This window comes from Suncus etruscus, chromosome 6 (assembly GCF_024139225.1).
Source record: "Suncus etruscus isolate mSunEtr1 chromosome 6, mSunEtr1.pri.cur, whole genome shotgun sequence".
In the NCBI taxonomy this organism is placed as follows: Eukaryota; Metazoa; Chordata; class Mammalia; order Eulipotyphla; family Soricidae; genus Suncus; species Suncus etruscus.
In genome coordinates, this window is record NC_064853.1 from 39551904 (window position 1) to 39563279 (window position 11376).

At 42.3% G+C, this 11376-nt stretch overlaps 1 protein-coding gene across 1 annotated transcript; it reads right to left on the reverse strand.

Annotated features, from left to right (window-relative positions):
• Positions 1 to 364: 364 nt before the first annotated feature.
• On the reverse strand, positions 365 to 11154 carry UTP11 (UTP11 small subunit processome component). Its single transcript, XM_049775012.1, is given in 9 exon segments — positions 365 to 570; positions 1259 to 1369; positions 3026 to 3156; positions 3252 to 3276; positions 3278 to 3346; positions 4726 to 4839; positions 5227 to 5329; positions 7372 to 7433; positions 11002 to 11154. Coding segments are annotated over 9 exon segments (762 nt in total). The 5' UTR covers positions 11065 to 11154; the 3' UTR covers positions 365 to 486.
• Between the last annotated feature and the right edge of the window lie 222 nt (positions 11155 to 11376).

Genomic DNA, 11376 nt, shown 5'->3' on the forward strand with positions numbered 1-11376 from the left:
TTATGAAATTGTTCACTATAATTACAACTACAAAACATTGAAACAAGAAAAAAATTGAGGAAAACTTTATAAAATGAAGAAATCAAATCAAAATGTTCACAGAAATTGTTCACCTCAAAGGCCCTAGCTTCAGCATTATCAATATGCAACATCTATTTGCAATTCTTGAAAGTACTGTGACTGGGGGGGGAAAAAATAAAAAAGAAAGTATTGTGACTAGAAATAAATGCACTTATTTTCCAAATTTTATGTTTGCTTTTTTTACATGGAAGAAGTAAACAGACTGATTATACAACCCCAAAACAGTAAGGTGAGGTAAGATTCGAGAGAAGAGGCTTTAATGATCGCTGAAAGAAATCGTATGTCAGTTCTGCAATTTATTATGGTCACAAAGAGAAAAACATCATTTAAACTAATGGAATTTGGAGTTTTTGGAAAGAAAACAATTCCTTTCCATGTGGAATGATAAGGCTTATCTATAGCACTTCAACGTTTTCGACGACCCTGAAATTTGTAAATAGCTGGGGAGTTCACTGTTTCTTTCTTCACTTTCACTTTCTGAGTTTTATCCTATAAAAGAATAAAGAGGTTAACAGTAAACAGCAGGAAAGTGTTCTCCAAATCAGCAAAGTTAGTCAATTACCTGTTAGCAAGCCACTAATTCAACCCTTCTCAATATTCAATGGAGACCCTAAATGCAAAGAATCAACATATCCCTGTGATCTATACAAGCTATGTAAAAGGGCTTAAAAATACTGAAGAAAAAAAAAAAGATACTCAAATCTTATTCTGTTAAGTGTATTCTCGCATGGAGCTACAGTTGAGAGAAACGGGCCTAACAGATTCTGCAAAGCTGAAAAAGTTGACATTTAGAGGAATGATAATAATATGAAAGGGGCATCTTCTATTCCTTGGCTCTGCTATTTAACTACACAATGTTGTCTATTTTTAAACACCAAGGAGTGACATGCACTGTTTTGTTAACCTGTTTAAATATTACAGATAGCTGCTCATAAGCTATAAAGTTCATATGCTACCTGATCCTACCCTTTGCTATTCCAAAGCACTGACTAATAAGCCCCTTATTACCTTCTTAATCAAGAAACATTTCAACACTGTCAGAGTATCAGATACTGGCTCAAACCACTGCCCCTGAGGAGCAGACATTTTCACTGGGGTTGATTTATATGAAACTAAAACCCAGTCTCAGTTAAGACCTTTAGGAAGAAAAAAAAAAGACCTAAGTATTTCTCCTCACCATAAGATCTTTGCGTGTCTGAATCTTCTGTGCAATAACAAACAATTTCTTCTCACGCTCAATTCGTTGTGTCAGGCAGTTATACTGCTTTTGGCTTTCTTTAGCTATCCTCTGTAAAAGAACATACATTATCAAAAAAAAGATAATTAACAGGATAAAAATGATTAAAACTGTTTAGACCACTTAAGCACAAATACACAAATTATTTTATCACCTCCCTCTTACTGTATAAAACAACATCAGTAGATGCTGTAAGGTCCATTTTCGGAGTATCACCTTCTGGAGCTCAGAGACTTGCCCAAGCACCCTGAAGCAGAGTCAGGATTATCGTTCCTGTTACAAGGAGCCCAGAACTCTTTATACTGCCCCACCAAAACCTCTGCAGTCTTTGGGAATATCCTAGTTACCTAGTTATGAAGATGTTGCAACAATGAACCAGCACTAAAAGAGAAGGAACACTAGGTATCTTGCCGGCATTAGAACCCCAACAAGAGTATGAGAGGAGGTCTTTTCCAGTGGACACTGACCTTCAAATCATCACAACTGATAGCCCTCAAAAACTACCAAGCCGTCCTTTAAAGGGGGCAGGGTTTGAGAAATAACAAACCTCTGAGAAACAAATGAAAGCTCTGAATTCTTGCTTGAAATAAATGTACGGATGTGACTGTGTTCAAATCTGTACAAGCATATATTTCTATCCAAACTTTCAGTACAGAAAAGATTTTTCAGAGACCTCTTAAAGCCCATTAAAATAACAATAAAAGGCAAAAATAGGAAAATCCAAGTACTTCCGACTTCCTCAAAAGGTATATTGGTATATATGAAATACTAATCTCTTTGGGGACGATCACAATATTTGAAGAGTGTCAGTGACAGTTATTTGAAAATACAACTAATGCATAGGGTCAACAGAAGACCTCTGCTAAAAGTGTTATCTACAGAGTGGGGAATATTACTGGGCCTCAGATTTCAAACAATTCACCCGTTCTAGCAGCCTCACAGCAGTGGTTTCAGACAGCTTTTGTTTTCACTTTATTGCACAGACTGTCAAATTTATGGGATTACCCAATATAGTCAAACTAATTAGGGGTATTTATATTACTAAAGCAAGTTTAGCTGCCTCTGAGCTAGAGAAACTGCTGTGAAATTAAACATTGGAAGCAAAGCTGATGCGGTGTAAATGATTCAAATCAAAACAGAACAGCTGTCTGCTTGAAACACATTGACAGCATTTTTTTAAATGAAATCAGTCAGAAGTGAGAGTTCAATTCCAGAAGGCTTTAAGAAAAAGCATGTCTTCTGCACAAATCCAGTTACAGTGATAGAAAGCACCATGAGGAAAAGTCAATACAAAATTTTAGGCACAAATGCATAATACCAGACAGACATTTTGAAATGTGTGCTCACTGCTAAGAGTTCAACACCAAATCCCTAAAAGCTTCAAGTCCCCCTCCTTCCTCTGCATTTTAAAAAACTAGCATCTGTTAGAAGCATTAAAAGCACATAGCCAGGGTCAGAGCTGGGATTCAAATGCAGATCTAAAGGCAAGAACCTAAGCTCCTGATCACTATGCTACATGTCCTCCAATCTTAAAATCCACAGAAATTTCCTTCATTTCCATCCCATTAGCAAAGCCTTCTTGCACTTTTCTAAGGAAATTATAGTTTGTCACATTTTATTAAATGCAGTTAAAAAAATAAAGGGGTGAGGGGAAAGAAAAAATAAAGAAACCTAAATTCACAGATCTGAAGAAAAACAGAAAATTACCTTAGGTCGGATATCAAAGGTGATGCCTTTCATTTTCTGCTTCTGCAAGGTTTCTATTGTGGGTCTATTAAATACTCTGTCAACTAGTTCCGGGGCTGTTCGCAGGTGAGTTGCAACATCAAACTGTTCAACTAAAAGTCAAGACAATCCTTTAAGGTGCTATTTCTAACACCAAAAACACAACCAACATGCTAGACTGTCCCAGAAACTTTCAAACATTTCATACCTTCTTTTTTGGTGTCAAAAAAAAAACACATGCTTATTCTGTTGCTTCCCCTGGAAATCCAGCAGATGGAGCTCTGACTTTAGTCTTTCAATTTTCTAGAATACAGAATATGATTTCACTTTATATGGAGTTGATTTGAGGTATCAGAAATTAATTCACAGAAGTTTAAATTATTTCACATCGGGCCAGGCGGTGGCGCTAAAGGTAAGGTGCCTGCCTTGCCTGCGCTAACCTTGGACGGACCGCGGTTCGATCCCCCGGTGTCCCATATGGTCCCCCAAGCCAGGAGCAACTTCTGAGCACATAGCCAGGAGTAACCCCTGAGCATTATCGGGTGTGGCCCAAAAACCAAAAAAAAAAAAAAAAATTATTTCACATCATTATCAACCAGTCAGTGAAGAAATGTTTATTTGTTGATTTTGGAGCCACACCAGGAGATGCTCATGAGATCTGGTAGTATCATTGCTCAAGCCAAGGCACCCTATATACAGAACATGAGCTCCAGTCTGTTACACTTTCTCTGATTCACAATGTGCTTCATTTCTCTAAAGAAAAGGATCGCTAAAATTTATCAAACACCAACCACGTGTCAAGTACTGGGCTAGGTATCAAGTTACTTAAATACGAGTAACAATAGAAATGAAGAAGCAGGGGCCGCAGATATAGCACAGCGGTAAGGCATTTGCCTTAGATGCAGAAGGACGGTGGTTCGAATCCTGGCATCCCATATGGTCCCCCAAGCCTGCCAGGAGCGATTTCTGAGCATAGAGCCAGTAGTAATCCCTGAGCGCTGCCGGGTATGGCCCAAAAAACAAACAAAACAAAACAAAACAAAAAAAAAAAAAAGAAGAAGAAGAAGCAGGGACCGGAGTGAGAGCACAGTGGGTAGGACGTTTGCTTTGCACGAAGCCAACCCAGAATCCCCATATCCCATATGGTCCCCAGAACCTGCCAGTTGTAATTTCGAAGTGCAAAGTCAGGACTATGGCCTGAGTGCCACAGTGTGCTGCCCCCAAAAATAAAGAAATGAAGAATCAACCCAATGAGGTTTGTCTGCCATAACCAGCAGGTTGTTCAACAGAACCAGAATTCAAACCTAAGTCTGTCTCATTCCCAGACTTGAATTCTTTCCATTCTACCATGTTCACAGTAACTGTAAAGTACTATCACATTTAGACATGCTTGAAGAATATAAAAGGCAAGGCTGGGAATGCAGTACAGTGGGAAGGATGTTTGCCTGACATGTAACAGACCCAGGTTTAATTAACCCCAGCATCATACACTGTCCCTCAATTCCCTGACAGCTGTGATCCCTGAGCATAGAGCAAGGAATAAAACCAGAACACCATCAGGTGTGGGTCTCCCTCTCAAAAAGAAAAGAAGAAAAAAAATCAACTCCCAACTTGAGAATGATAAATTTATATTCCCCTTCTTCACCAACAAAAGTACATCAGAACAAAACTTTAGTTGTTACCTTAGCTTCAGCAACCCTTTTCATTTCTACATATTTGACATCCTGAGTTCTCATCAATTTCAGCTGTTCTGGAGTTACTTCTTCCTTAGTCTCCTTAATAATATGAACTCCATCCTAAAATCCAAATTTAAAGATACAGTCCCTATTAGATTAGCATCATTAATAAATTGATGGCATATTGATATTGATTGGAGCGACAATCCAACAACTCCTGCAACAATAATCCAATGGACCAAGCTCTGGAGATGCATGTTCCAACAAACACCTTCTCTACGTGCATTTAAACACCCACTCTTAAAACTATTCCAGGCATGAACAATTCAGAAGCAAAAATGGATGCTGCTGATGAAGCAGCAGGTTAGTCTTAGATACTGACCAAGAGCACCCGGATCAACTGAAAAAGGGCTAAATAAAGGCCAAGGATTCCCCCTTTTCCATTTGTCCCCATTCTTTCTTCTTCAATTGAAGTTCAAATCACAAACTGACCCATCTGGCACCTACCTGCAATTTAACTCGAGTCATTTTATAGTAGAATTCATCTGGATTCTTTTCAAGAGCCTTCTTCCGCAGAGCTCTAAGGTATTCCTGCTTTTTTCGGTAGTCACTAAAAGGCAATTTAAGTGAGGTTCACGGGGGCCAAAGCAATAGTACAGCATGTAGGGCACTTGCCTTGTATGAAGGATCCCTGGCACTCCATATGACACACACACACCCCAAGCCCCACCAGGTGTAATCCTTGAGTGCACAGCCAGGAGTAAGCCCTGAGCACTGCAGGTGTGGCAAAAATAAATCAATAAACAGAAGTTCATAACAAACCACAGTGACCAAACTTTACAGATATCTAAAGTTCACAAAAAATAAACACTTCCCCAGCCTCTTTCCATCCCCACCAAATGTAAAACACATAAAGCAGGAGCAAGGGAGATGGCTCAAATGGTGGAGCCCATACCTGGATTATACAAAGTCTTGAGTTCAAGTCCTGGCACTACATGGACACCCCCCCTCCCCAAGCACTAGTAGGTGTCCCAGTAGGACTGTATCACTGGGTGTGAGTGCTGAACCATCAGGCTGAGCACTTGCTTTGACCCCTAGGCAAAGCACATTATCACACCTTTCAATCCACACTTCACTGTCATGGATTTAAGCTTATTTTTCTATTGGGTCCTTTCCTATCCCGATAAAAACTGAAATGAACTATCTCACCTAAGTTTTTGTCTCATTTATAATACCATAGGGAAGACACCAAATAAAAAACAAATTAAAAGCGTTCTGGTGAGTGCTCAGACATCAAGATTCAGAACTGCATAATTTACTGCAGGATAGTGACTGAATCATGGACTATGGAAACCAGACTATGAGGGTTCCAATCTTGACTGCACCACTTTTAGCTAAGTAATCTGGGATAAGTTCACTAATCACTCATCCCAATTTATGGTAACAATAGTACTTTGAAGGTTCTGGAAGAATTGAGTATAAAAACTGCAAATCTTGGGACAGTAGAGCAGGCAATGTGTTTGCCGTGCACATAGCCAGCTCAAGTTTGATCCACAGTACTCCATGTATCCCCATGCCCACCAGCAGTGATTCCTGAGTGTGTAGAGCTAGGAGTTATCCCTGAGCAAGTCCGAGTGTGGTTGTTCTCACACTGCAAAACAAAAATTGCAAATCCCCAAGAATATTTCCTGACCTGGTAATAGTACAAAGTTATTACTATTAGCCTTAACATATATGGGACCCAGAACAATTCACTTCAATTCATCACCATCTGTAACAGGAGCATGAAAAGGAACTCAGCTAATATGCATGGCTGAGAAATAAGCATAAAATATTTTGCAAATAAAGTGCTACAGAAAAAGAAGAATGGGAGTAAGTATTTTACAAAACAAGTTTCCATTATCACCCACGCTCAAGTCTTATGAATACATCCTTCACATCTCTTCATTCCACACTACACATGGTGATGTAAGAAACTAAACAACTATTTTAGATTATATTTTGTACTTCAAGATAAAAGATCAGGTGGCCAGAGCAATAGCACATCCCCTAGCAGGGGTCTCAAACTCGTGGCCCGCGAGTTGTTGTGGACCTAAGTACAACATTTTGTGGCCCGCGGCCGGCCTTCAAATATTGCAGTATTCGTGATTATTCACTTACGGAATAAATATCGCATGTTTGAAGGCCGGCCATGGACCACAAAATGTTGTACGGAGGGCCACGAGTTTGAGACCCCCGGTAGGGCATTTGCCTTACAAGTAGCTGACCCGGGTTTGATACCCAGTGTCCCATACGGGTCCACCAGGAGCAACCCCTGAGCACTGCCGGGGGTGGCCCAAAAAACAAGAACAACAACAACAAAAAAAAATCAACTTTGGCTCAAATACCAAGCGATAAATCAAAACCACTATGAGAAAATGACTCAGAGTAACATTAATAAAGAAAATCCACAAGGCAACTACAGTTAAATAAACTATGCTCTGCCTAAACAAAGGAAAAGTTGAGTTACAGGCTGTGAGAGGATACCAGAGCTTTGGCCATTTTATCAATGGTAGAAAATCATCCCCTGTCAGACACCTGGACCATTCCCTGCACTGCATGGAGGCTGTAAACTTTCTTGGCAGCACCTCGATCAGGAAATCTTGAACTTACTCTGCACGAAGTTTGTAATCTTTCTTTTTCTCCAGCAGACCCAGATGTTTTCGAAAGCCAGGCTAAAAGACAAAAAGGTGGAGAGGGGGGAAATGTGCTTAATTTCCTCTGCAAATGTGTACACAAAATCCACATGATTCTCAAGGGCCCAAGAGTCTCCTGGGTACGATGTAAACCCATGTCCTTGGGAGCCAACTTGCTACCCTGTGCGTCCCCTACCCTCCCCTAGCTGGGCTCTGCCCAAAGATGAAAGGGACCACACTTGATGCCAGAGAGGTCATAAGACTGCCATAGTAGGTTCTTGGCCTATTAAGGACAGAGAGAGGCAACAATGACTCGGCACTAAGCGAGCAGTTGCCAGTTGTACTAAAATTACTACAAGCTTAATCCGAGGGCTTATAAAATACTATGAAGGGAAAACATAGTAACTAGGAGGCAACTGTGGTGAAAGAACTAAATTTAGAATCTGGAGAAATGGGTTTAAATCCCAGTTTTACCTTCTAAATAACCTGTGACCCTGGATCTATTCCATAGTACGTTGAGCTGCTTTTTTCTAACTATAAAATGAGAATGAGTACCCAGTTCGCATGGCAAGAGGAAGGTTGAAGGAGTCCCTGTAAATAGCAGGGCTTGTGCACAGCTTGGCACTAGCAGGTGCCCCGCTGTGTTTACTGTTATTATTGTGTCTTAGGTACAATAATAGGTACAAGTATAACAGAAATACTTTCTATGAAAGAACTTGAGTAACACAGAAGGTTCAGGATTAAATCCTGGCATTATCTTTCTGTAACTACCATCTGTTGAACACTAATATATGTCAGGGTCTGTGCTAGATGTTTCTGCCGGCATTATCATAATAGGCCGCATTTATGAAGCACTTACTCTCTTACAAAGCAATATGCTATGCTCATTATGTAGGATCTCATTTAATACCCAAACAATCGCAGAAAATAGGCAAAGCAGATGCTACTGTTAACCCCAATTTTCCAGGAGGAATGAGGTTTGGAGAATGACCTGTCCAAGAACACAGCCATAAACAGCAAAGCTAAACTAGAACCCAGTCTGTCTGCTCTCCCTGTTGTATAGAGCCTCTTTTGCTCTGCTTACACTTACATAGTTCTCTTATATAGTGAACTTGGGTAGCATATTAAGTCAACTTTCTCATCTTTATCCTTCAAGCTATACAAAAATAATTCAGCATTTCAAATCATACATACATATCATTTCAAATCATATATATATTGAACCACAGCCAGATGTGCTCATGGCTTACTTCTAGCTCTGAGCTGAAATCACTCCTGGTGATATTAGGGATCAAATCAGCATGCAAATCAAGCATTCCGCCTACTGTACCAGCTCTCTAATCACCCCAAATATAAACATTATATCTGCATGCCCATTTGAAAGCAGCTCACATAATTACATACACCATATAGAATAACTCTCAGGGCCACAGAGATCACTCAAAGGGCTGAGTGTATGCTTTGCAAGAGGGAGGCCTGCATTCAATCTGTCACAACATGACACCACATAAGTAACACCAAGAATAAACCCCAGCAAAGCCAGCAGGTGCACACAAGCACTAGTAGGTGTGCAAGCGCCCACCCTAAAATGTATCTATATCGGGCCAGAGAAGTGATGCAAACCATAAGGTGTCTGCCTTGCCAACGCTAGCCTAGGAACGGACCGCGGTTCGATCCCCTGGCGTCCAATATGGTCCCCCAAGACAGGAGCGATTTCTGAGCATATAGTCAGGAATAACCCCTGAGCATCATCAGGTATGGCCCAAAAACAAAAACAAAAAAAAGTGTCTATATCTTTGATAAGCTTCCCATTGATTTTTTGAAATGTCTATATGCTTAAGTCCAAGTTTTACAATGAGAGCACAAGTGTCAATGTTTCCCACCTTTCCTGCATAACCTTGCCCTCATCTCTCCCATGAAGACGTTGGACTCCTATTCAGACTTGAACTCATCATGCTCATGGCTAGCAATTAAAGCACTCTGCATCCTCTGCTAATCCAAACCAACTACTGACTGGAGAAACAGTAAACATAATTCGATCTTTGTAAGCATCAGAATTTTCATTTGCAATATGAAGAGAATAGAGCTGGAAGCATTCAAACAGTAGGTAAGACACTTGCTTTACCATGAATCCCTAAGTAGAGAGCCAGGAGTAAGTCCTATATGCAGTCAGCTGTGCTCCCCTCAAAAAAACAAAAACAAAAAAATCAGAGAGGGTAACATTCACCTCACAGGGCTGCAGCAGTATTATTTAAAACAATGGTGTTCAGGCCTGCATATAGTAAATGCCAGAAAACTAACAGCCATGACCACTTCCTTCCAGACCAGCAGGTTTTACCAGGATGCTTTCATGGTCTCTTCTCTTCCTACACCACTTCCTCCTTCAGTTTTTGGGGGAGTCATTTCCTCCTTTAATTTTCTGGTGAGTTGTTTTGGGGGTTTTGTTTTGGTTTTGAGTCACACTCAACCATACTCAGGTGTTACGTCTGGTTCTGCACTCAGGAATCACTCTTGGTGGTGCTTGGCAGACCATATGGGATGCTGGGGATAGAACCCCAGGTCAGCCATGTGCATGACAAGTGCCCTAACCACTATACTCTCTCCAGGACCCTTCAGTACTTTCACTGTGCCATCACAGAACACGGCCAATTCTGGATCTATCATATTCCAGTTACAGCAAAACTGCATGTCTTCAAGCAAATGAGTTCACCTATCTTAGCCTTAGTTTTTCCATCTTGCAAACCTGTGAAAGTAACCATCCCTACTGCCACACGCTGGAGCAGCAAATAATGTGGGGACAGCAGTTTCTCTCTGGCTCTGGCACACACTCGCATGTCTGCCTATTAATTCTGGTTTTGTTTTTATTTTTTGGGGGGGTCCACAGTCTCCAAAATAAAGTGGCAGATGACACTCCTGCTCTGCAGCCACTGAGCACACGGCAGAGAGCAAGGGATGAAAGAAGCCACAGTGCTCCCGAGTCAGTGACACCCCTCAGGGCCCCCCCACAGCACAATATCTACAATGGGCCTTTCTAGAAGGAATGCTGGGTTTTCACAGGCAGGAACATGGACCTGTGGATAGAAGCCACCACTCCCTCCCGTGCACAACCAGCAGCACGGTCCCTCCCCAAACCTACACCAGGACCACCACCACCCCGCAATGGGGAGCTCCCTTAACCCAATGTTTTAGCCCCCCCGGGGGGGGGGTCCTCATCTGTAGAACACCAGACCCTGGGTGGGTGGGATGGGGGCATAGAACAAGCATCATCCACTGAGTCCCACCAGGAACGTCGATGCCCCTGGGGTTCACATCAGGCTCCGAATACAAAACTGAGCATTCTCATGCGCCATGGGGCTCCCATATTCCAATCGGAACCTCAGTTTTCTCAGAGGTGCTTAAGGGTGTCTCATTTCCAGGTCACCCTGGGCCCTTGCAAAGCTGCTCTCGTTGTGCCCTCTCCCCCAGAGCCCAGACGCCCCATATTCCCAGGCGCCCCGGGCCACAATCACGGATTTGCAGGCCTCTCCCGACCAAAGAGACAGGGACCGAAGATAACGAGGGACGGGGCGGCGGCAGAACACGGGCCCACGCGCCAGCGCGGGCCTACCTGGCTTCGTTCTCGGTGCTCCCGCTGCCGGGACTTGGCCGCCTTCCTAAAGGCTGCCGCCATGTCCGCTCACGCCTGAAAAGGTTCAACACGCAACACCTAGAGTTTCTCACCGCCACGGCCCTACCGACCCGGCCAAGGATCCTACCGGAAACAGGCCAAACCGACAGAAGCTTGGACCCGCCCACTGCCTCCCCGAAGCCTATCAGGTAACGACTTTTCCGGAAATCCCGACTCTAAACGGGAGGTGACACCGCGGGCTGCCTCTGGGAATTGTAGTTTTCTAGATGTAGTCTCAAGCGTCAGCCAGAGCTCGTTCTTATTGGCCGGAGCTTTCTCCACGTGTACCAAGGTTTTTCTTCGTGCTCAAGGCAC